Consider the following 27099-nt stretch of genomic DNA (forward strand, 5'->3'; position numbering starts at 1 on the left):
GTCCGAAGAGCATCCCACCCAGATCCACCCCCCCGACCCTATCTCTGTGACCTTGCAATCCCCACGGCTAATCCTCCTAGCCTGCACATCCTTGGACACTGTTGGCAATTTAGCATGTCCATTCACCCAACTTGCACATCATTGGATTGTGGGAGGAAAGTGGAGCACCAGAAGATACCCAAACAGACACTGGGAGAATGCACAAACTCTAGTCATCTGCCAGAATTGGAATTTTCAAAGGTGCTCTAATAATTTCCATACAAGCCAGTAAATAACTCTCATTTTACATGGAATTTATTGCAATCACTATTTCTGTTTGTATGACAAATGAATTGCTCCAGGAAATGTATATGTTGACCCTTGCTGAGTACAAATCTGTTTCTATCTCTGAATGAATGTACTAAGTCAGAATTCTGCCAGTATTTTCCACACGATAAATGTAATAAATATTTCACTACTCACAATTTACTGTTTGGAACATTAGGTATGTTTTTGAGTTTTCCCCCAACACTGAAAGAAAATAAAAGGAATGTGCATTTTTTTTGTAAGATTTTCACTGCGTCCTGCTATATTTCTGCAAAAGTGCAACTCCAACTTGGCCATGGTTCAGCCTCCCCTTGGTCGAGTGAATGACCTTACTGGGAGTGGCTATGCATTGTTTGGGTTGCTGCCTTTGTGTTACAGTGAAAAGCTTGAGCAATGATGAAAGCTGTTTCAGGATACAGAAATCATGCTGGTGAATGCCAGCAGAATTTCAATACATAAGACAAATCCGTCTTTCACAGCTGAGATGTACTGCACTAACTGTTCCCTTGAGGACTCTGGGGTGACTACAATTGGTACATTTATTGAGTAAGGGAACAAACAGTGAAGCATTTGTGGCATATTTCCCAACAGGACTATGCAATTACATCAAATAAAACCGATTGATTTCTTTGCCATGAGGAAAGTACACAGCATGTGAAATGACAGTAAACTGATAGTTTTGCTTTTTTTATAAACTAGCTACATGGTGCTGTTTTATTGTGTCAGAGTTATTATGCTTAATATCCAGTAAATCAAACATAAAATGTATTTGACGAAATAGAATATATATTTCCCTCACTAAGCATCACAAAGTAGGATCAGATGGAAGTGTCGGAATCATATCCTAATTTGTACAATCTTCTAAATGGATTCCAATAACTTTTTTTCTAAGAGCAAAAAATATTAATCACAGACACTGCTCTTGACAGATAACTAATGCAAAAGTTAACCACCATAAAAAATGCAATATTTTGCATACAATTGGGTATCAAGGCTAAGCTTCTCACTCTCTATACCATTTCCCCAATTGTCCACTGTGAATTATTGTTCTAATTTGCAAAAGATGCAGCATATAGATTGGAAGTAGCTCAAAGTGAACACTATAACTCTCGCATGATTTAAAAGAATTCAAATTGAAAAACTTGCAGGAGTCTAAAGCTGAGCATGAAATGTAAGAACTAAGGTCAAAAATCACACCTCACCAGGTAGTAGTCCAACAGATTTATTTAAAAGCACAAGCTTTTCCAAGGGTCCGAAAGCTTATGTTTTCAAATAAATCTGTTGGACTTTAAACTGGTGTCGTGTGATTTCGGCGCTTGTCCACCCCAGACCACCACTGGTACCTCCACGTTGTAAGAATGAAGTTTAACTCAAAATACTTTAATGAGATGATTTTCTTGAAATTACTCCTGACTACCTCTGAACTTTGTACAGCAGTACAGTGCAACCATACATTGTTGTTGCTGGATGGGTTGTTCTCAACCTGGATTCTGCAGGCCCTGAGCATGTGCAAAAATCTTCTGTAGAATTTTCAGTGTAGTGGCACCCACATCTGGACATTATGGGCAACTGTCACATATACGATAGGTGACAGTGAGCCAGTAGGTAGAGTGGCTGGAGTACATGCTCTGCTGTCTCCCAATCTGTCCTGCTCCCACAGTGCATTTTGAAGCTTCAGCCTCCCACTTGCACCTGCTTTCACCATGGTATCTTCCCCATTACTCCTCATCGCCGGCTACTCCCCAAGTGCTCTCCATGTTCTTGCTAAGGATCAATGGACGATTGCATTTGAAAATGGGATCTTCAACCAACTGCATCTGAAAATCTCTCGGTATAGAATCAGTCTCTTTTTTTGACGTGACATGTATAGAATGAAAATTATTGCACAAACATATAGGTTGAATTTTGCTGTTGACAGTGAGCAAACAGCTCTAGCCATTCATTAAAATTACGCTCGCCCATAGACGGTGGATTCTGCACTGAAGCTGTGTATTTAGAAAGCGAGGTTGACACAGCACCCTCTACATAGGAATGAGGCAAAGGCTGTGCATTTCCCTAACCAACCAGAATGAAGAATTGTTTTTGAGGGTTGTAGACCCTTAACAGGAAATGCCATAAGGCTATTTTTTTTAATTGAAAAGGCCATGAGTTCGGTTGAAAATGACATATAATACAGAAACTGTTTGCACTAATTACACATTTGCAATGTCTTCCCATCTGTTTACTATTTTTGTGCGGCCTTTTGTGGATCTAGATGGGCTTGGGCTTATGGGCCCACATGTGCCTTTTCTGAAGTTGGAGTCATCACAGTAAACACAGTAGGAAGTTTGAGTTTTCTCCGTCACCCCTGTCCCTCATGGCTACTTTTCAGTACAGGAGCAGATTTTTGAAAACCTAAATATGAAACCTTTTATGAATGCTTGACTCATTTTCTAAAGATACAAGAGCACACATTTAAGCAGGGGCCTGTGTTCCCATTTTGATAGTTTGAAATGATTACTGAATGATTATCTGTCTTTGCATTAAGTGAACAAATACTTGTTCCTATTGTGGATTGATGAGTTGAAAGCCTGTAAATATATAGAATGGCTTTCATGAATGAGAGTGATTGAATTACCATTGTATGAGACCGTGAGTTTCTTTTCAAATATCTGTTTCAAAGACATCCTGATTGAATGAATGGCTGTTGAAGATAAATGGAGGTATAAGGGTCATGTGGGATGGGTGGGTGAGGAATGAGTTTTTAAGGGTCATCAAAATGCTGTTGGCTGCTAATCTGTTGTCCTCATGAAATGGGACTGTTACATTCTCTAGTTCTCACTGGTGGAGGAGTGGGTTAGGGTGTCACGTCGGTAGGAGGCCGAATGCCAATTTTCTGACATGTCCTTTTACCTTCAACTGGATCATGACTCCACCATTAAACATCAAGCCATTCTTTGGAGGAGTGTCATTGACTTTACCTGAAGATCTTCCATCCACAGCATCACTGAGAAGGACAAGGAGTGATTTAATTTAAGCCTTTAGGATACTAAGAGGAGTTGATAGGGTTAGTTGGGAGAAACTAGTTTGAAAGTACTGCTGTTTGGGGATTGGATCAGTGTGGAAATAACCATAGGCTGATCCCTCATTAGGGAGGGACAGCTAGCAGTGAATGTGACCTGAAGGTCACCATGCCTCAGGCAATGTGTGTGAGGATGAGAATGTGAGACCTCACAGTGACCTCAACTGGAGCAGGGATTGAATCTGCACCGGTGGTTCCACTGTGCATCGCAGAGCAGCTGTCCAGCTGCCTGAGCTAACTGACGATCAGCATGGGATTGACAATGGTTGGGGAGGGCTACACGGTCAAAGAAATTGGAGCTAGATCTTGGCTGCTGCGAAATTAAGAAATATTCCTTCATGCGAAGAGTGGTGGAAATTTGAAACTCCCTCCCAAACAATGCAGTTCATGCAAGAAAAATGCTTAGTTAAAACTGAGCTTCATAGATTGGTGCCTTTGAATAATAAAAATGTAGATGGAGAAAAGATAGATATATCAAGTTTAATTGCAGATTGGTGATGATCTTATTAAGTGACAAAACACACTCGAGGGTTTCTATGGCCTACTCCTTCCTATTCTTGTCTTGAGTAGAGTCCCTTCCACCCACTTCCTGCTCCGTTCTTCCAGTTTCTCAATCTCCACTGCAACAGCACTGATGATGCCACCTCCCACATCAGTGCTTCCAACATATCTATCTTCACCTGGAACTGCGGATTTTGGCCACTGTGGTTGATAAGGCCATCTGCCCTATCAGCTTGGATTTTTAATTCAATTTTAAATCTGGCAAAGAAAGAAGAATTAAGAAAGATGGTATGAAGAGAGAGAAAGAGAAAGAAATGAAGCAAGAAAGATTTTTTTTAAAATTCCAAAAATAATTAAAATCATAAAGGACAAAATTTCCATACTTCTGCAAATTAGTTTGAAGTTTGGCTGTAATTTAAAACTTTTTATACCTTTACAGTGGAATGGACAAGATAAAGTTTTTCTGGTATTTTTTAGTTGGTAAAAGTTACCATGTGCGCTGTTAGTGTCATCGTTATTTCTACAGCAAAATCTGTCCTACTCTCTTATTGAGATACATTTACAAAATGTCACTGCAAGGCTCATGTTAGCTGGGAGTAAGTTTTAAGTAAGATGTTACTCATTCTCCTCCCCCTGTCTCCCACAAGATCTGACATTTCTTCTCCCCCCAGAGAGATACGCACCCTCTCACTACCACCCAGGAGCTGACCCCTTTGCCCTTGCCCCCTTTCCAAAGTCCTCCCCTGTTTCCCCACTCGCAGGATATAGAAGACCTGCTGTGAAAAAAAAGGCAAGTGGTTTCTCTTATGAACATCCGTCATTAAAAGGGACCTATTGGATTTTAAGTACGGCTGTGAATTTCTGAAGGAGTCCTGATCAGAATCTCTTGTCAGAAAAGTGAATCTTGCTCTTAACATAAAACGGAGCAAAGTGGCAAAATGAGTATGTTAGCCATGCCTTGGAGATGGCACTGAAATGGCAAACAACACTTTTCTCATTCTCCTGCACTTCCGAGTTTGATAGTAAAACTCTGTTACTTGTCAGCACTTACACATTTGTAGATGACCTGAAACATTCATTTGAATTTCACTTCACAGATGCTGCCAGACCTGCTGAGCTTTTCCAGCAATTTCTGTTTTGGTTTCTGATTTACAGCATCTGCAATTCTTTCAGTTTTTATGCCAATGGGTTGTGCCATGCTTCACTTCAATAGCAGTTCTCAAAGTTTCCACTTTTGGTTTATGGGAATTTGTTTCAGCTTTTACTGGTAGGGACTGTAAATATGAACACTATGAGTTGGTTGGTAAAATGTGTATTGAAAACTTGTTTGCTAAAGTTGGTTCTTGTGCTACTTCGTGTCTTCTGGCCAGAAAAAGGAGGAAGTGAAGTTGACAGCCAATTTTGTTTTTTTTTGTAATAATTTCAAGTTGGCTGGTGAAATTTGTTAATGTCAATTCAATAAAAGCTGCAGCCAATTTCTACTGAGAAAATGAACATAACCAGACAGGAATTCTTTCACCAACTGAGTGAAATCTGATTCAACAGGTGAAAGCTAAATCATTTGACATAGTAATAGCTCCACATGGATTGTGAAGAAATTCTCTTGTGAATTGGTTTAAACATTCAGTTGGTAAGGGAATGCTGATACAGAGCAGAGACTATATCAGGCAATGAGTGCATACATTGCAGTCTATCAAAAGACTTAAGTCACCTCAAGTAAATGAGCAGAGTGCTTGAAAACAATGCACAGCTGTAATTCCTGGCAGATGGGAAACTGAAGATCATGACGGTTAAATTTATATTCAATTCGTACGGAATGGGAAGGCCTGATGTTATTTTATTCCTCTCCTGGAATGTGAGCAGCGTTGGCAAGGCTGGTGTTTGTTGCTCATCCCTAATTGCCCTTTTAAGTTTTAAGTTCAATTTTTATTTGGTGCTAAAATTTAAAGCAATTAACTTTTTCAGTGCAACTAATCAGACAGAAAATTTACATAATATGAGTTATATTTTCCTCCTTGTTTGATTTCAAAACATAAAAGTTAATTAAACACGCAAACCATTAACTGACAGCGAGCATATCATCTCCTGCATTGCAACAACTCTGATCTGTGTAATTGCTCCAACCTAACTTTATAGTTAAAATTCCTGAAATCTGAAACTCTTCTGATAGATCTCTTTCACATCCTTTTAAGGGTTCTTACGTGAGCATAATGTGTGATAACCAGAGCCAAGTAGTCTAGTTGTGGCCTGACTAGAACTTTATTCATGTTCAACATAACTTTGTTTTTGTTCTCAGTATTCCTGTAGTTTTGAAGCCCCAGTCCCCCCACATTACTATCTCGGTACATCCTGCCATCCTCACAGACCTGAGCACATGAATCCCAAGATCTCAATGCTCATACACACTCTTCAGAATCGTGCTATTTAATCTTTATTTCCTCTTCCAGCCCCTTCTGCCAAAATGTATCACCTCACACTCCTTCAGAATAAATTTCATTGTTTCTGCTGGTTGTTTTCCTTGGAGCAAAAGAGATTGAAGGGAGATTTGACAAAAGTGTGCAAGATAACGACTGGTTAGATAAGGTAGACAAAGCAAAGAGGTTCTAAGTAACTTAACTTTTGTACTGGGAGGCAGATATTGAAGGGTTTTGATCAGACGCTACGGGAGGAATGTGAGAAAGATTTTTTTTGTGCAGCTCACCGAAATTATTAATCCATATCTACCACCATAGTAGGCAAGTGGAACTTGCTTAGGTACTCCGATGAGCTAAACTTACAGATGATAGAAGTAGAATAGGGAATGAGACTGACTGAATTTCTCTACACGAAGAGCTCACATCCACGAGATGGATGAATTGTCCTATTCTGTGCTGCAATAACTAAGACTGGAGTTTTACAGTATTTAGATTCCGGCCTGTAATACTGTCTGGGGTATGGGCCATATTCAGTCCTGGCATCAGCTGAAAGTGAGTTTATCCAAGGCCACTGCTGTGAGGGTGTCAGTTAGAGGGATTGAAGGCAGCATGCTGGGGATGAAGAGGGGACAGTACTCATACAGGGCAACTCAAACTACAAAGGTGAGAGATGGCAGTGAATTGGAGAACATGGGTTACAGAAGGAAGGGGGTTGTCATCGACAGTCAGAGGCAAACTGGCATTGTTTGGGGGGGGGGGCGGATACTGGTGAGTGATGGTTGACATGACTAAGCTGCAGGCCACACTGTCATTGGTTAAAGAATAACACTCCCTATCCAAGGAAGTGTAATTTTGGATGAGTAAGCTGTGTAGTTTTGGTTCTGTCCTTGGAATATATTTATGCATGTGCACTTGTCATTTTGATGAAACCCTGTCACCAGTGTGCCCTGAGAAAGGCACCTATTTGGCTGCTCTCCCACAATTTGCACACTGAAGGACAGCTCCTAGCTGGCGATACTTGGCCTGACACATATCTGGACTATAAAAATGACACTGATGCCTTGGCAATAACAAGTACTTCCACCTCTGGTGAGACAGCAGATGGTGTAAGCAGGATGCCATAGAAACATAGTGTCTAGATAATGAGCCAGGATTTAGAGAATAGAGTGAGGAACTCACTTAGGCTCACAGAAAAGTGCTCTCCATGAATTTGCCAAAATGGATATTTTGCTGATTCAGGCTAAATTCAGCCCTCTGCTTTCACTCCAACAAAAAAGGAAGAGTTGCTCGATTTGATTCTTAGGAATGGGGAGGGCCAAAGAGATCAAGTGTCAGCCATGTAACATTTCAGGATAGTAGTCATTGTATTAGCTTTAGGTTTGCTACATAAGTAGGAAGGCAACAATGCAGAGTAAGAATGACTGACTAGAAGATAGCTAATCTAAATGGGAAGAATGGATCTGATCCAGAAAAAATTGTGGTTGAAGGTTAGTAGGCAAAACTGGAACTGAAAATGATGGCCTTTGAAGAGAAAGAGCTCAGGCACAATCAATGAACATCCCCATGAAGGTAAAATATAGAGCAAACAAATCCAAATCTCCCTCTATGATAAATGAGATAGCGATAAATATGAAGAACAAATGTGAGGAAGATAATGGAACCAAAAACATAGATTAAGGAATCAAAGGGAATTGGAGCAACAATTATGAGAAACAAAGAAGAGTGTGAAAAGACACTGGCAGTTAACACATTAGGGAATCCAAAAGTTTAATGTTGACACAGAATAGTAAAAAGAGGAGCCTAATTAGGGACCAAAATAGAACACAGGGCATGGCTGAAACATCAGATGAGTACTTTGCATCTGTCTTTCACAAAAATAAGTCAGTTCAGTCTGAGAGTATTTAAAATTGATGAGTAGCATTTGTTAGATAGACTGTTAGGATTAAAGTCTGCTGGGCACCACTGTGAGGTGACCATCAAATAACACTTTGTGAAGGTGCAGCCAAGAGAGTCAAAATTCTGAAGATACCAGCCATAATTTTTTTTTAATTTCCTTGCACTCAGGGTTGTGCCAAGGGATTGGAGAATTACATCCTTGCTCAAAAAGGGGTATGAAGATAAGCCCAAAAGAAATGGAGTGTGGAAGAGGAATCTCCAGAGTTTGGTGTTAGGACCATGCTGTTTCTGATATATATTAATGACATAGATGTCAGTGCACAGGACACAATTCAAAACTTGCAGGCATTGAAAAATGTGTGATTGTTGAAAACAGAGACGAAAAAAACGTAGAATTTCTCAAGGATACTGGCAGGTTGGTGGAATGGGCAGTTAAGTGATCGATGAAATTTAATGCCGAGATGTGTAAAGTGATTCATGTTGTACAAAGAATACGGAGAAAAATGTAATGTACTCAAAGGGTGTGCAGGAGCAGAGGAACCTTACTGTCTTTGTGATTAAAATATAAACGGTGGGAAGTCAAGTTGAGACAGTGGTTAAGAAACCATATGGTATCCTGGACTTTATCACTAGCAGCACAGAGTTCAAAACAAAGGCACATAAATTAAACTTGTATAAAACACTGGTTCAGTCTTGACTGGAGTGTTGCATCCAATTCTGGATATCATGCTTTCGGAAGGATGTGTAGGCCTTGGAGCGTGTGCAGAAAAGATTTCTGCGTGTAATTCCAGTGATGGGGGGCTTCCATTATACAGATTGGAAAATTTGAGACTATTTTCCCTGAAGGCATTTCAGAGAATATTCATTTGAGATATTCAAAATCATGAGGGATCCGAACAGAATGTATGAAGAAAAGCTGGAGAAGTATCAGGATCTAGAGGGTGCAGATTTGAGGGAACTGCCAAAAGAAGCAATGATGATATGAAGCAAAGCCTTTTCCTGCAGCAAGCATTCAGGATCTGAGAATGTGGTGAAGGCAAGTTCAGTCAAAGCATTCAGCAAGGATTTGGGGTTGTTAGTTGTAAAGAAAGAGCGTGCAGGTTTATGGGGAGAAGGTGAATGTGGGGCCAAGTTAAATAATATGTACGCTCTCCTTTCAAAATACAAATCCACAAGCACTGCTGTGCCAGTCACTCTCAATGTCTTCTCGTAAGTCTAAGAGTTGCAAAGTTTGGGAATATGTCACCTACTTGCCCTCATGATGTACGAGAGTTGTATTCTTGTGTGATACATTAACAAAAGCTTGGTGAATGTTGGGAATTAAATGCCAGCACATCCAGAAACACTGTAAATAGCAGTCTTTTGTCACAATCTCAAATTAATTTCTGGTGTCTCATAACATTATTGATATAATTAATGACTAATGCTTGAGGGAAGATAATTTATTTAAATGTGCTCATTTGAAGACTTGGTGTCTTTAATCAGTCATTCCAGAAAAGGTGATCATTATATTATATATACAAATCACCATTAGATTATGAAGTTAAGAGAAATAATTATTATATACTGGCTTCAGATATTAGGTAGTGTTGATTAAAATACATCACACTAACTGGAAATTTTAATTAAAAATGAAATTAATGTGATTAAATCTTGCTGCACACTGTCCGTAAAGTAGGAACTAAAACCATCTGTAAGACTAAAATCTTGTTTAGGGGAGATAACATTTGTAATTTGCAAGTTAACTTCTAGGGTGAAGGTAATTTTCATAGAGGCTTATTTTTATAAGTGACTTGGTTGGGCAATCTATATTATTTCTTAAGGTGAATTTACTCAGTACCTGATTTAACAGCATTTGCAACTTTGTGTGTGTGCACTTTTTGGGCTTTTGTTTTGGATAACTATTCATAAACTGTATATTTAACAGCTCAGGGATTTTCCCTCAGTCAGTTGGAAATCTGATAATTACAATTTAAGAAGAAAAGCACAATTGGCCATTCCAATTCTTGGCATATTCTAAAGCATGCTGTAACAATTTCTGACAATATCTATTCGCTGTGTTTACAAGAGCAAACATATACTCAGCACCTGAGCTGAAGATATAAATTATTTCTAAAATTCAAGAACAAATAAATGACTGAACTTGAATGAAGTACTCTTGACATCTAAAATCATGTTATTTTATGTACCCACAAACCACATATTACCTGATGATACAAACAAAACAATTAATATCAGAAAAATAATTCACAACAGACTGTACCTCTGTGCATTTAAATATTTTTTGCCTCTGAGAAGAACAACTGTTCCTGCTTTTATTCACAAAAATTGCTGTTTTCACACAAGTAAATCACTTCTCTTTAATGGGAACAGGGTAACCTTTTGTTTCATTATCATTTAAAAGATGCATATTGTTAGAGTAGGAGGCCCTACTCCTCAGGCTGGGATTTGAATGATATCCTTAAAGGGAGGCCATTTGGTCCATCATTTCAGATCCTGTTCCCTGTCAACAAAGACTCCACTTGCTGTTTTCCCTGCAGCCCTCAATTTTTGTCCTCGGTTATTGTCCAGATAAACACAGCTGAATCATTTTTCACCTAGCTTGCAGACAGTGAATACCAGTTTGTGCATTTTCTTGCCCTTATTCCACATTGGGTTGTTGTGACAATCACTTTAAGCTGGTCCTCAAAAAATATTAAGATATTCAATAATTATTATCTTTCATGCTTTTCATTTGTTTATCATGTACACATTCGCTAATAGAAAAGAATGAAGAGAAAAAATTGAGAGGAGGACACAAAATGAACTTTTTCTGAATTATTTTTCCTTTCCTTAACTGATACTCTGAATTGGCCAGATTCGTAAAACAGGTTTTCTCCTTTTTCTTCTTCCCTAAATAAATAAAATCTGCAGTTGTCACTTATTATGTTACAAGAAGTATTCACTTCCATATTGACTAAGTAACAGACAGATGTCACCTCCCATCTGTAAGGCTGAATGCGCAGACACGGACTAGAATTTCTCTCATGTATCTGCTCTTCTGTCTAGATTTTCATTCAGTTCATTAGCTGCATTCATTCCAATACAAGGAATTTTTTTAGCTGTGGTAATAGTAATTTAGTTAAGTTCTAATGAGCTCATCTACACACTTAGAGAATTGTTCAGCACAGAAACAGATGCATGGTCCATCTTGTCCTTGCCAATCAGATATCCTAAACTGATCTAGTCCCATTTGCCAGCATTTCATCCATATCCCTGTAAACTCTTCCTATTCGTGTACTCACCCAGATACCTTTTAAATGTTGTAATTGTACCAGCCTCCACCACTTCCATTGGCAGCTCATTCCATAAATGCACCACCCTCTGTGTGAAAATGTTGTCGCCTTGTGTACCTTTTCTATCTTTCCCCTCTCACCTTAAACCGATACCCCCTAGTTTTTGGCTCCCCCATGCCAGGAACAAAACCTTGTCAATTCCCCCTATCCATGCCCCTCTTGATTCTCTGAACCTCTATAAGGTCACACCTCAGCCTCCAATGTTCTAGGGAAAATAGCTCGAGTTTATTCAGCCTCTCCCTACAGCCTAAACCCTCCAATTCTGACAACATCCTTGTAAATCTTTTCTGAACTCTTTCAAGTTTCACAACATCCTTCCTAGAGCAGGGAGACCAGAATTAAAAGCATTATTCCAAAAATTACCAAATCAATGTGTTGTATAGTCACAACATGATCTCCCAATTCCTATACTCAATACGCTGACCAGTGAAGGCAAGTGTACCAAACACAGCCTTCCCTACCCTGTCTACCTGTGACTCTATTTTCAAAGAACTATGAACCTGTACCCCAGGGCCTCTTTGTTCAGCAGCCCTCCCCAGGACCTTACCATGAGGTGTATAAGTCCAGCGCCAATTTGTCTTACCAAATGCAGTGCCTCACATTTATCTAAATTAAACTCCATCCACCACTCTCAGCCCATCTGATTAAGATTCTGTTGTACTCTGAGGTAACCTCACCAATTTTGGTGTCATCTGCAAACTTACTAACCATGCCTCCTATATTCACATTCAAATCATTTGTACAAATGACAAAACAAAAGCCTGAGAAACAAGAAGTCACAACTCATGAACTTGTAGCCACATGTAACTGGCAGTATTTCTTTCTAAAAACACCGACTCCCTTGATATCCTTTCACTTTAGTGAAACATTAATGGTATTCAGCACTCTATTCACCACAAATGTTCAAGCAACCAGCCTCGAAATGCCAGGGACTATTTCACTTTTAACATTGGTAACTTTATTTGCTACTTGGGTGAACTTCTTATGCTATTGTGTCCTTAATTGTTTCACCCAGAGTATCACCTCGTGCTTCGCACTTTTCCCGAAAGAACAGGATATCTCATCCAATCAAGTTACCTTATAAGCAACTCGTGTTTGCATTTTCTTATAATACAAATTGGTGTAAATGCAGGAAACTTGCCTGAGTTGGGTTGTACTTGTCAACAAGCTGCAAGAGAGTTTCAGGAGACACATTTCAGAAGTAGTGCAAGCAGTCAGAATATGCACTCATTTTATTTCCCTCACATAAATCAGTCCTCAACAATAGATGTTGCCTTTCACTTGCATGTGGTAGTGAAGCCAAAAGGTTCCAGATCCCAAACTCCAGTATTCTGCTGAAATATTACACCAAGTCGTCGTCACTGGTTACCGCTAGGAAATTGCTTCTCTGTTTATCGCTTATCAGACCACTTTACTTCAGGAACGTTGAAATCCCCGTGATAATCCCATCCTGATTTCTTGCAGCCTGTCTTACTTGCCTGAACAGCTACCTGTCGACCCGCTCAGCTTGAACGTGTGGCTAATAGCAGTTCCCAATTTCTATTCGTTCTCCTTATCGTTACCAATTTCTATCCCAGTTACGCGCTGTCATCTGATTCTGTTCATTCCGCCTTCTTGACAACTTGTATTATCTTTTCCCAGAATATTTGAACTTTATGGGTCTATCTAGAGCAGACATTCTGCGCTCTGCAAAAGTTGCTGGAAAAAGCTCAGCTTTTGTAGCAACTTCTGTTTTTGTTCCTGATTTACAGCACCCGCAGTTCTTTTGGCTTTTATTCTATCCTCTACAACTTCTCCATGTAATATTTAAATCTCAATCCTTGATACGTGATATTAATATTGGTAATTCCAGACACAAATTCTGTTGAAATGTATAAGAACAAAAAATTGAAAATAAAGATATTGTCATCTTCACTATTTAAGATGCATGCAATACTGGTTTATTTTGGTACTCCCCTCACGATGTTATATTAGATAAATATATCATGATAAAATACCCAAGGCATTTTACATTTGCCACCAAACAAAGTACATGACGCCAAATAACCAAAAGCTTCGTCGAACAGATGTGTTAAAGAATTGTCTTAATATGCAGCTTGAAGATACCAAAACAAATGTGAAGATAAATCTAGTGTTAAGTTCATTCAGAGTTCTGTCCTATGATGATGACCTCAAAATTAAATAGGAACCACAGTAGAGTTGTCACATATAAACAAACACAGCTTCACGTATTGTCATTTAACACCACAAGGTTCTTTTTTAGATGTTAAAATTTGAAAGTAACAAAATTAAGAAGTAAATCCATTTAGATTGCGAACTGAGTTAAAACTTCCAATGAAAGGAGATGTGCGGTCATTAACTGAAATATTACTTCCTGATCATCACTGTGAACCCTGTATGATGCAGTAAAGCACAAGATATTTGGGCTAAACATTTACTTTGTCCACAAGGATAACAAAGGGATGTAATTTTCTCTTCTCTGGTATGGCATGAGCAGAGAAGATATGGGTACTAAGTTACGGTGGGAATAAAAGATCAGATTCTCAACATCAAGAAAAAATATTTGCAATTCTCCTAAGGCATACATGGTGACTTCAGAATCTCTTCTTTGAACAGCAATGACCTTATAGCAATGCGCTTGCATCCACTTAAAGACTCAGTTCACCTTATTTCTACGCCACATTCCAATTCTCCTCTCTGTAACCAAGAAACTGGACAGTGGAAGTTCTAAGTCCTAAGGTGAGGAGAGTGAACCATTCAGGCCAGTGGGATTTTTTCATCACTCGGATCAGTCAGATGCAAGGTTCTCTCAACTGAATCTGTCCAGTTACCATCCTGCAAAGTTCCACAGAAAAAAAATTCCACTCCATCAGCATTCAAGATATCTGTGACTGTCACGGCACCATTCTGAGGATCAGTGCCAGCTGTTCTGGGAACATAATTCAAGAATAAACGAGTCCATCAGCTTTGGTGAAATGCACGTGCAGTGACACTGTCAGAATAAGTGGTGACCTGATGAGTATCAGGTACAAAATAGAAGATGGTAGCTCTTATCCTTGTGATACAATGAAGATCATGGTCCCTCTTCCTGCACTGCTGGTCATTCTGCTTCACCCAGGGCACTGACCAGTTCTGGGCTGATTCCAGGCTGCTTGGATGTAGTGAAATGGCCTCCTGCGACAGTTTGTTGGAAAAATAATTGCCCTCCTGTACACCAGCCAGTAAAACTTCCAGGTCCCTACCTGGATTCAGCGAGTGAGCTTCCCTTTCCACTGGGCCATGTCCTGAATGTACAGGCTCAAACACCAAAGAGTGAGGATTTGTTCCTCATTTCCCTGTTGGAAATTGTACGTTGCTGGCACCATATGGCATGTACACCAAAGGTCCCAGCAGTAGCAAGCACCTCTCTCACTGCGGCCAGCTGCCTGCCTGAGAATGAAGCCCCAGAGCCTAGTTGTGTATGAAAGGTTGCTGTAAGCCATGTTTGACTTGGTTCCATGAATATCACTCAACAAAACACTGAAAGTGGGAAAATTCCACCAATGACGCTCTTGATAATGGTTTTTAAAAGGTTGCAATTACATTTCTGCATGGAAGACTTTGGGTAATTTGCCATCAAACTAGTGAGTTAGAACGATTTTTACAAATAGGTTTTAAAGAGGTGAGAGTGAGATTTGAAAAATTAATTAAGGGTCTGTTTTGTGTGTTTCAAATTGTCAATAAACAGCAACTGCATTCTGATTAATTAACTTTGGTTGAGGAGAAAGGTCATGTACCATAGTAGTGCTGTGAACATTCAAATAAACAAAGGTACTGAGATTAAAAGCTCCAAAAGATCATTCTACTTCATTGAGAGTGATTTGATTTTCTCCCTCTTTATTAAATGACCATCATAGTACAGACACAGGCCAAAGTCTCATGAACCTGTCTATGAGAATTGTTACAAGTGCAGTAATTCTTGTAAAATTAGCACTGACAGGTTTACAGTCGTTAAGTTCAACTCATGCTTAAGTTGGCACTTGGAGCTCTGCCTATCAGACAATGCTTAATCCTCAGCTGAGACAAGTTGTATTCTCGCTCATGATATTCATGACACAAGACTGTTTCACTGCAAAGAGGGTGACACACTGCTGGAATGCACTACATCATGTCCTGAAAGGGTTAATATTTGATTGAGTGCAATGGGCAGCATCTACTGTGATGACGTCACAGGGACTGAGAGTGAAGTGACTGAACTGAGGCTAGTGTGCTCCCTGTGATATGGATCACATTCATGTAATGGTAATGCAATAAACTTCATCTCCTTCATTAAATACCACTCGTTGCTCAGACCAGGAAGATAGCTATTCTTAACTTAGTGTAACATCAATCACTCAACCGAATAAGTTATCAAGAAGGTTAAGGCTCAGATCAAGATTTTTTTGCAGGAAACAGCTAGATACTTCAATAAAGATGTGGGTTCTGAAAGAGTGAGGTAAAACAGCAGTGTTGGAGAATACTGTGATATGATGAAATTCCTTTCATTCAAACTTATGACAGCTCGGACTAAAAGTGGCTAAAATACACTGTGGTCGTTGTGGAAGAGAAACATGTTGAGAACATTTGAAACCATTATTGTATTTGGCAAATAGTGGCTCACTTGATCAAGTTGCTTGAAGCAAAGGCATGGCTTGATAAGGATAGTGTGGTCAATATTATGTACATAAACTCTCAGACACTTTTGTCAGTACCACACAGGTTCATCGGGAAAATTGAAGCCTTTGGGATTAAAGAGACAGTCACAAACTACATACAGATTGTGTCCCTGAGACAAAGTAACAAGTAGTGGTAAACAGTTTTCAGAGTACAAGAAGATACATGGTAGTATTGGCCACTGATCAGCGTTAGAACCACTTCTGTTTTGGATGTGTATTAGATTCGGCTGTGCAATTTGCAATTTCAATGTTTGAACACGAGACAAAAGTCAGAAATGTAATAAGCAAAGAGTAGGATCGCAAGTGGAGGACAGAGGCCATTGAAATGATCGGAGACACAGCAAACAAAATTTAATTTGAAGGCATATGAATTGGTACATTTTGGAAGGAAGAGGACAACAAATGTGAACTGAACAGCACAGTTTAGGGGACAGCAAGACCAGAAAGATAGCTGTAAAACTGTGTCAGTGTGTAAAGCTAGGAGGCTATTAAAATAAATATAGTATCCTTGGTTTACGTAACATAGGAATAAAATTAAACAGCCTGGAAGTTGTTAAAACTTTAACAGACACTGATGCCTCAGGAGCAGTATTGCTTTCAATTGTAGGAACTGTAATTTAGGATGGATACCTAGGTCTTGAAGTCCAGAAGAGAGTTAATGCATTGACAATCAGGACGAGGAACATGAGCTCGGTGAAGAAATTAGAGAAGCTGAATTTGCTCTCATTAGAACAGAAAAGGTTAAGAAGCGATGTGAAAGTGTTGTTAAAAATTGTCAATACTTTTCAGTAAATGAGGAGAATCTGTTTCCAGGAGCAGAACAAATTTAAGGACATTGAATTATGAGCCAGAGGGATTATCACTGGTAACTTAAGAAAACTTGTTTGCCTGTGTAAGTTGTTGTGAACTAAAATGCACGATCTCGCAGTGTGATGGAATCAGATGTGGTTGTAACAATCAAAGGAGAATTAGATGCATACTTTGGGAGAGAAATTACAGCATTCTGGAGATACAATAAGGCTTGGCTTCGAAAACAAAAAAATGTTGGCGATCACAGCAGGTTAAGCAGCATCCTTGGAAAGAGGAAGCAAACTAATGCTTCGAGTCTAGATGACTCTTCAACAAAGTTCTGATGTTTTGAGTCAAAATGATTCTTTCGGAGCTTGCTGTCTGCCCATGCATGCTGCCTGACCTGCTGTGATCCCCAGCATTTTTTTTTTGTTTTCAGTACAGATTCCAGCATCTGCAGTAATTTGCTCCTACATAGGATTTGGAATTAATTGTTAGTTCTGCCAAAATAAGACATCTTAAACATTATGAGCTAAAAAAGCTGTACTGTATCATTCTGTAATTACGCTGAAGCTTCTTCAACATATCTTTAATGAAAGAAATAAAATGAGAATTTGTATTTAATCCAGTTTCTTGGTTGCAATGTTTTTATATCTCACTTTACAATTTGAACAGGCCCTTCAATATAATGAAGCTGTGGGTCTGTTTGTCATCAATTTACATTTGCTCTGCCAGTCTAAAGAATATCTTGTCATGATTTACCACTTGCATTGAACACCATAAAATTATTGATCATTGTGTTTCATTACTTGGTATAGATGTAATGTGTAAAAATACAGTGTGGAAAATCAAAAATATTGATGAAACTTGTTTGTGCTAGTAACGTGTCAGATTGTAGCATGTCTGGAGTGAAATGCAGATATTTACCATAAATAAATTACAGCTTCGCACAATGCATAATAATAGCATATAAAAAATGATAGCCCCTATTGTAATGGTATTTGTCAGCAATGTATGGTGCATGTTATATGTTTTCTTGGTACAGAAAGAATTTTGTCATGTATTCATGATTTTCATGTTTTGCCTCACAGGTTAATGGTAAGGACCTATCTAGAGCAACCCACGAGCAGGCAGTAGAAGCTTTCAGAACAGCCAAAGAACCCATTGTCGTACAAGTATTGAGAAGAACTCCACGGACAAAAGTAATTAGCCCATCTCACGAATGTCAGCTGGTAGATATGGGCACACAGACAGATATCACCTTTGAACACATCATGGCATTGGCAAAAATAAGACCACCTACTCCACCAGTTGTGGTACTGGAACAGTACCTTTTGCCTGAAGAGTAAGTTTATGTTTATTATTATTATAATAATACTCACGTCAGGAGCAAAGTAATGCTTTCAGGTTGCATTGATGTGTACAATTAAGTTGAATCATGAACTGTTGGCTTAGATATAATTATGCATAAAAGAGCATAGATTAAGATAGTTTGCTGGTCTGGAGGCAGTGCTGTTTAAATGGTATCTCTAACTCATTTAAATCTTGTAAAACCCACCATCAGCACGAGTTAGTTGGAAAACTGCCAATTACTTTTGAGAGCCCTGAAGGTATTTCATGATATTAGATTTTATTGAAGGTAGACAATAATTTATGTTCTAATCTCCTCAGTTTGTTTTACAGCTATTGCTTAAAACCCCAGCATGTATATCTTTGAAAGAATAATTTCGACTTTGCAGATTTTCTTAGTCAATTATATCAGATAACTTGAAGCATTTAACATAGGTAAGTCTTTTTTTAAAAAAAGTGTGCTTCTGTTATATTGTTTAACTGCAGCACATAGAGTCATACAGTCACACAGCACGAAACAAACCTATTGGTCTAGGCAGTCCACACATAACATACACCCAAACTAAACTAGTCCCAACCTACCTGCCCCCACCCATACCCCTCCAAACATTTCCTATTCATGTGTTTATCCAAATATCTTTCAAATGTTGTCTTGTGCCCACATCCACTACTACCTCAAAGTTCATCCCTCACGCGAACATCCTTCTGTGTAAAAAAATTTGCCCCGTATGCCTAAACGGATAAATAGAAAGCGGGGCATAACACCAGCGCTTCGCCGGAGGCCCACTGATGATGTTACCTAGAATGGTGACGAAACGTCTGAAAACTAACCTTCTAGCTCAGCGAGTAAACTCACATCCAGAACCTCAACCTGAGCTACAAAGCTTCTCAAAACTCGCTAGCCTATGATCAGTTTCTATGAATTGACGTGTTACCTTTGCGTGGTAGTGCTAAGTTAAGGAAAAGATCAAAGCAGCCTTTGAAAAGTTACATGCCAGGAAATTCAACATGTGCCCAAAGCACAGGCAAAAGCTCAGGGGGAGCAGGTGAGATAGTAACATTCAGGAAACTTACCTCCTGGATACAAGAACACCAACCCACAGAAAACAGCACAACCAACTCTAAGATAATAAAGTGTGAAGCTGGATGAACACAGCAGGCCAAGCAGCATCTCAGGAGCACAAAAGCTGACGTTTCGGACCTAGACCCTTCATCAGAGCATCAGCTCTGATGAAGGGTCTAGGCCCGAAACGTCAGCTTTTGTGCTCCTGAGATGCTGCTTGGCCTGCTGTGTTCATCCAGCTTCACCACTTTATTATCTTGGATTCTCCAGCATCTGCAGTTCCCATTATCCCCAGCATGACCAACTCTCCCTTGTTTCAACACACTCCGACACAGAAGGACATCAATTTTACGGGGACAAGGTTACAGTACGACGACAAGCATGAGAATTCCTGGAGGTCTGGCTTTCAACCACTGATGCAATTATCAAACATGTTGAAATAGGCCTCATCTACATACCACGACGGTAGAAAGTTGGAAACAAAACTGCCCATCACGACAGACCAGATCTCATAAATTCAGAGTGGGACAGAACAACAGCGCTTCAATGAAGGCTACACAGCACTGATGCTGTCACCCAGAAGGGAGACAAAATGTTTGCATTGAAACCAGTCAGCTCAGCAAACCAACCAACAACTCCAACCGCAACCCGAACTCCTGATCTTCGTTAAAGCATTACATTCAAAAGAGAATTGGAAAGTCTTGAAGGAGGAAGTGTTCCAGAACTATGGGGAAAGAATAATGAAGTGGGACAAATCCCCAAATTTACTTTTGGGTCTCGTTTATATCCCAGCAACACCAGCCTGACAATACTTGCTATTAGTTCTATGCTGAAGAAGGTGGGCATCAGAGAAAGCTGCCCACAAGGATCCACTGTTCTCTGTGATATTGATTTAATCTCTCCTGGCATTAACATTATTCTGGACTGAGCCTCAAGGGATCTCAGACATCCAACAATGAAGCAGTTTAAACAGATAATCGATCTGAAAATTTTCAGGGATAGCAAATCAGGAAATAAGAAGCAACAATTCATCTTCACTTTAGAATAATTCTATAGATAAGTGTTGGAACTATGCATGAGTTTTCATATAATCATAGAATCATACAATGCAGAAAAGGCCCTTTGGCCCATCAAGTCTGTACCACCAAAAATATAATACTGTCTGCACTGGTCACACTTGGCCACACTAAGCCCATAGCCTTTCATGTTCTGACACTTAAAGTGCTCATTCAAGTACTTTTCAAAGGTAAGAGACAACAAGGCACAGAACTGGATGAACACTGCAGGCCAAGCAGCAGCAGAGGAGCAGGAAGGCTGACGTTTCAGGCCTAGACCCGAAACATCAGCCTTCCTGCTCCTCTGATGCTGTTTGGCCTGCTGTGTTCATCCAGCTCTACACCTTTGTTGTCTCGGATTCTCCAGCATCTGCAGTTCCTAATATCTCTCAAAGGTTGTAAGATTTCCTGCCTCAACTGCCTTTACAAGCACTCAACACCCTCTGGATGAAAATGTTTTCCCTCAAATCCCCTCTAAATTTCTGGCCTTTCACTTTAAAATGTTGGCCCCTTGTTATAGACCCTTCAACTAAGGGGAAACAGCATTTACATAGAAACGATTGTTTTAAAAAATTATCTGTTCAGTGGGATGTGGATGTTATTGGCAAGGCCAACATATGATGCTTATTCATAATTTATCATTGACAGCAGTTAGGAGTCAGCTAAAATGCAATTGGCTTGGAGTCACAAGTGGATCAGTCAAGGAGAATACAGCAAATTTGGTGTTTAAAGTACATGAGCAAACCAAATTGGCCCTTTATTCCAATTGATCAGTTTCCTGGTCACGATTCCAAGGTTAGCTTTTAATTTGATAATTTAAGAGACTTGAATGTCAATTACACAAACTACAGTGGTGGGATTTGAACCCATTTTCCCAGAACATTGGTGTGGAGTCCTGAATTTCTAATGGAGTGACGTTGCCGCTGTGCCACCATGTACATATTTACTCTGATCTAAATTTGTTTAAAACATTTAATATTCATGAATTATTTTAATTATAATGGAGGCATTTGACATTTCACATGTATAAATTTTGCCTCTGAGCTAGAAGGGTTGTTTATTTGTAATTATGACTTTGTGTGCCATTCAAAACCCAGTTGCAACTTATTCAACAAGCTGAGATGTTCACCTCTAACGGTGAACTTCTAAAAACAGGATGTATCCGTCAAATCAAACTGTTTCTCAAATTTAAACTTTCAGAACTGCTTCATTAGAAGATCAAGGTAATCACCGAAGACTGAATTTCCATGTTTAATTTTGTTGGTGCAGGTGCCAAAATATGCTGTCAGTTTCAGAGCAATGATAGCCAATGTTGATATTTTAGCCTTCATTACAACTGCTCATTCTGCGTCAGTGTTTCACAGAAAAAATACAGAGTACAAAATTAGGAGATGTCCAACACGTTAATATTTCACCCCTGCTGTCTAATAACTCATTCAAGGCATTGCATTAGAAACCAGTAGCTCGCTTAAGCATGGATCGTTTCAGAGATTCATTCTGAAAACTGGTGTTTTCTGTTGGTGATGGGCATTTTCTTTAGTATAATTGTGACCAATTAACTGGGCAAAAGCAAAAAATCAACTATTAAAAAAATCCTTATTTGGCATATGTGGTGTACTATATATGAATAAACATTTACTTACAATGGGATACATGGTTTCTTTAGTTTTCATCCTTAGAATGATACTTACACGGAGAGGTCAAAATAGAATATTAATACATCACTAATTTCAAAACCAGCTTTAGAGAAATTACTTGTATCTGTTTATTTCTTGGCTTATCTTTTCCATGTTATCAATAATACCAAAGATTAAATAATTGGCATATGAAGTATCTTAAGACACAACACATAGTGAAATGCAACATCTCACGTAGCCACACAGTATACTGACCCTTCAATGCATTTGTGCAAAGAATATTTATTTTCTCATCCACGGTCCACCCTTAGAGGCTTTGAAAATTCAATAGATAAGCATTAATCATACCAACTGTTTATAGGTTTACATTGCCGCCTTATATCATTTGTATTATATTCCCTCTTGGATTTCCCTCCCAAACATACATTACAAGGTGATGAAAATTGATCTTTTAGCTTTCAGTGGTAATAGTATAAATGCACAAAAACATGTGAGTGTATGTTCCAGTCATTTCTGAACAGATTTCACTGAGGAAATTGCAAAATTTATCAGCACCATTTATCATTTCAGAATTTAAAAAGTTCCTCAGTTTTATGTACTGTTAAATATATACTGCATTTTCAATTTCTTTTCCTGTAACAGGAGACCCATAATTTGGAAAAAAAAATGAATGAGGTTACCAAAAATGGTATCAGTATGGAGAGTGAACTCTTTAAAATTATATCATACCCTCACCTGCAATTTTGGAAACACTTCTAATTAATAAATGACATTTATTTCAAGTGTATATAATTATTTCATTTAGTGACAATTTCTTTTCAAGCTGTTCTGCAATACATATGTGTGCCTCTTAAGACTATTCTTGTGAATGATACTTTACCTTTCAATGAAAAGAAACAGAAGTTAAATTTTGACTTCAATGAAATGTCAGCGTCTAACAGTTACATCTGTGAGGTCATTGTTCTAACTTTTCTACACCCATAAAATGGCAGAGAGTCAGAGAAAAATACAAATTGAGAAAATCTAATCATTTCTGTTTCTTAATTTGTTTACCTTCTAAAATAGTTTAATTTTGAGAGAAAACAAAACCTTTTAGAGCAAGAAGAACCAATTGGCCCCAAGAAAGTTCACTGACTTCATTCACAATTTTCTATGCTCTGGGAAAACAAGCAATTCTGTTTAATATAACAAAGTGTGGGGCTGGATGAACACAGCAGGCCAAGCAGCATCTCAGGAGCACAAAAGACGGACAGGTCAAGGAGGCGGGATGAGGTTAGTAGGTAGGAAATGGAGGCGCAGCTTGAGGTGGGAGGAAGGGATGGGTGAGAGGAAGAACAGGTTAGGGAGGCAGGGACAAGCTGGGCTGGTTTTGGGATGCAGTGGGGGGAGGGGACGAGCTGCGCTGGTTTTGGGATGCAGTGGGGGCCTCCTTGACCTGTCCGTCTTCCCTGGACTGACCTATCCCCTCCCTACCTCCCCACCTATACTCTCCTCTCCACCTATCTTCTTTTCTCTCCATCTTCGGTCCACCTTCCCCTCTCCCCCTATTTATTCCAGAACCCTCTCCCCATCCCCCTCTCTGATGAAGGGTCTAGGCCCGAAACGTCAACTTTTGTGCTCCTGAGATGCTGCTTGGCCTGCTGTGTTCATCCAGCTCCACACTTTGTTATCTTGGATTCTCCAGCATCTGCCGTTCCCATTATCTCTGATCACAATTCTGTTTAATGACTGTTCTTTGGCATACGTATGTTTAGTTTGAAGTAAGCTCTGAGGTTGAAGAAGGAACTTAGTGGGTGATATACTTAAGTTCTTTGGAGTCACACAGTCATAGAGCAAAAGACCCTTCGATCCAAACTCATCTATGCCGACCAGATATCCTAAATTATTCTTGTCCCATTTGCCAGCATTTGACCCACATACTAGTTAACCCTTCCTTTACATATACCAATCCAGATGCCTTTTCGATCTCGTAATTGTACTAGCCCCCACCACCACTGCTGACAGCTGATTCCATACATGTACCACCTTCTGCTTGAGAAAGTTGCCCCTTAAGTCATTTTTAAATCTTTCCCCTCTCACCTTAAACCTATGCCCTCTAGTTTTGGACTCTCCCACCCTCGGGAAAAGACCTTGGCTGTTCACCCTAACCACACTCCACATGATTTTATAAACCTCCATGAGGTTACCCTGAGCTTCCAACACTTGAGGGAAAATAGCCCCAGCCTATTCAGTCTCTCCCTATAGCTCAAACCCTCCAACACTGGCAACATCCTTGTAAATGTTTCATGAACCTTTTCAAGTTTCATAACATCCTTCCTCTGCCAGGGAGACCAGAATTACAAGCAGTATTCCAAAATTGACTTTAACCAATGCCCTGTTCTGCTGCAACTTGGTCTTCCAACTCCTATACTCAATGCACTGACCAATAAGGCAAGCATACGAAATGCCTTCTTCACTGTCGTTTCTACGTGGGACTCCACTTTCAAGGAACGATGAACCTGAACTCCAAAGTCTCTTTGTTCAGCAACATTCCCCAGGAACTTACCTTTAAGTATATAAGTCCTTCCCTGATTTGCCTTTCTAAAATGCAGCACCTCACATTTATCTGAGTTAAACTCTGCCACTTCTTGGCCCACCGGCCCATCTGACCATTTGGTGTCATCTGCAAACCTACTAATCACACCTTCTATGTTCACGTTCAAATGATTTATGTAAATGATGAAAAGCAGTGGACCCAGCATCGATCCTTGTGGCACAACGCTGGCCGCAGGCCTCCAATCTAAAAAGCAACCCCCCACCTCCACCCTCTGTCTTCTACCTTTGAGCCAGTTCTGTATCTAAATGGCTGTTTCTCGCTGTATTCAGTGCAATCCAACCTTGCTATACAGTTCACCTTTGAGGAACCTTGTCGAACACTTTACTGAAGTCCATCTAGATCACATCCACTGCTCTGCCCTCATCAGTCCTCTTTGCTGTTTCTTCAAAATACTGAATCAAGTTAGTGAGACATGATTTCCCATGCACAAAGCCATGTTGACTGTCTGTAATTGGTCCTTGCCTTCCCAAACAGGTATAGATCCTGTCCCTCAGGCTTTCCTCCAACAATTTTCCCACCACTGATGTCAAGCTCACTGGTCTGTAGTTCCCTGGCTTCTCCTTACCACCTTCCTCCAATAGTGGCATCAAAAGTGCCAACCTCCAGTCTTTTGGCACCTCACCTGTGCTGATCGATGTTACAAATATCTCAGCAAAGGGCCCAACAATCACTTCACTAACTTCCCACAGAGTTCTTATGGTACACTTGATCAGGTCCCAGGGATTTATCCACCTTCATGCAATTTAAGACAACCAGCACCTCCTCTCTAAGATGAACATTTTTCAAGATGTTGCGATTTATTTCCTCACATTCTCTGTATTCCATAACCTCCTCCAAAGTAAACACTGAATCAAAATACTGGTTTAGTATCTCCCTCATCTCCTGTGTTTCCACACAGAAGCATCCTCGCTGATCTTTAAGGAGCTCTGCTCTCTCCCTAGTTACTTTTTTGTCCTTCAAGTTTTTGTCAAATCCCTTTGGATCCTCCTTAACCTTATTCGCCAAAGCTATCTCATGCCCCCTTTTTGCCCTCCTGATTGCTCTCTTAAGTATATTCCTTTACTATGGATTCTCTTGATCCTTGCTGGTATCTGTTTCCTTCTTGTTCTTGACCAAAACCTCAATTTCTGTAGTTGTCCAGCATTCCCTAGACCTACAAGCCTTGGCCTTCACCCTATCAGAACCATACTGTGTCTAGACTCTTGATATCACGTTGCTCTTTTTAGCATATTTTTGGCCATTTGGAATTTCATAAAAAAATGACTTCTTGGAGTTAATTGGTCCAGCAGTGAGGGAGGCTGGAATACTTTAAGTCGACCATTTATTAACCAGGAATTTGTCAATGTCCATGTCATGTTCATCGTATATGTTTTTTTTCTCAAACTCCTCACCTTATTGGGATCAGTAATTGTGCCTCACCAGGACCTGAAATGTAATTAACATTGAGTGATTAAACAAAACTATCAGAACAAATACACGGGATTGCATTTAATCAGACACAATTCAAGTTGATCACAAGTTTTCTAATGACTTGTAAATTGTTTCTGAGAGATTTCAAAAGAAAGGTTATTATCATGCAAGTGAATGCATCAGAAGCTAAACTTTTGATGAAAATGTTAATCGATATTCAACATAGTATTTCCAAAATTGTAGGTGAAAGTGAGACATGTTAAAGACTTCTCTCTCCATAACAGTTCCAGTGGTACAATTTTTAAGTTTTGTCAGCTTGTTAAATAATTTTATTTGAACAACTAATGGAGACATTAATGTGCCACTAATTTGGAAAAGCAAAGTACAAGAGCCAAATTAATAAAACCGTAGATGACAGCAGAAGCCTGAATTTGGCTCACTCATGCAGACAGTCCTTTGCTGTTGAACCTTGTGTGGTCAGCATTTGCTTCAGCAGAAAAATTAAAGCATTGTACTGAATTTTAAAAAGCTGTATGTTTGGATAATTCTTTGTCTTTTTATTAATTTGCAAGTTGTATTAAATTGTACTATCATATTTATATGATGTTTATTATAAATTATTATTATTCTTAATGCATTCACAGTATTTCAATAGAAATAAAACCAAAGTTGCTGGAAAAGCTCAGCAGGTCTGGCAGCACCTGAGTTCTGAGGAAGGGTCACCAGAACCAAAAATGTTAACTGTTTTCTCCTCCACAGATGCTGCCAGATCTGGTGAGCTTTTCCAGCAACAGTGTTTTTGTTCCTGATTTACAGAATCTGCAGTTCTTTTGGTTTTTCTTCCGTAGAAATGTTTGTACAACGTTGAATCTAAAACATGTTTTTATAAATGTGGGAAAGAGTTCCAGTTTTTCCTACAAAGCACAGAAAACCTGACCATTGAAAGTGCATTAACACTGCAGGATATACCAAGTTGCTCAGTGTAACACACT

The 27099-nt window shown here is 39.3% G+C and overlaps 1 protein-coding gene across 6 annotated transcripts in view; it reads left to right on the forward strand.

The window, feature by feature from the left end:
• pdzrn3b (PDZ domain containing RING finger 3b) overlaps positions 1-27099 on the forward strand; it is a 303206-nt gene that overhangs the window by 254073 nt on the left and 22034 nt on the right. For all 6 annotated transcript variants that reach the window (XM_048548076.2, XM_059649917.1, XM_048548074.2 and 3 more), the window contains one exon: positions 18088-18341. In XM_048548076.2, the coding sequence (XP_048404033.1) occupies positions 18088-18341 (254 nt within the window). The remainder of the gene's footprint in view (positions 1-18087; positions 18342-27099) is intronic.

The sequence above is a fragment of the Stegostoma tigrinum genome, chromosome 11, assembly GCF_030684315.1.
Source record: "Stegostoma tigrinum isolate sSteTig4 chromosome 11, sSteTig4.hap1, whole genome shotgun sequence".
Classification (NCBI taxonomy): domain Eukaryota; kingdom Metazoa; phylum Chordata; class Chondrichthyes; order Orectolobiformes; family Stegostomatidae; genus Stegostoma; species Stegostoma tigrinum.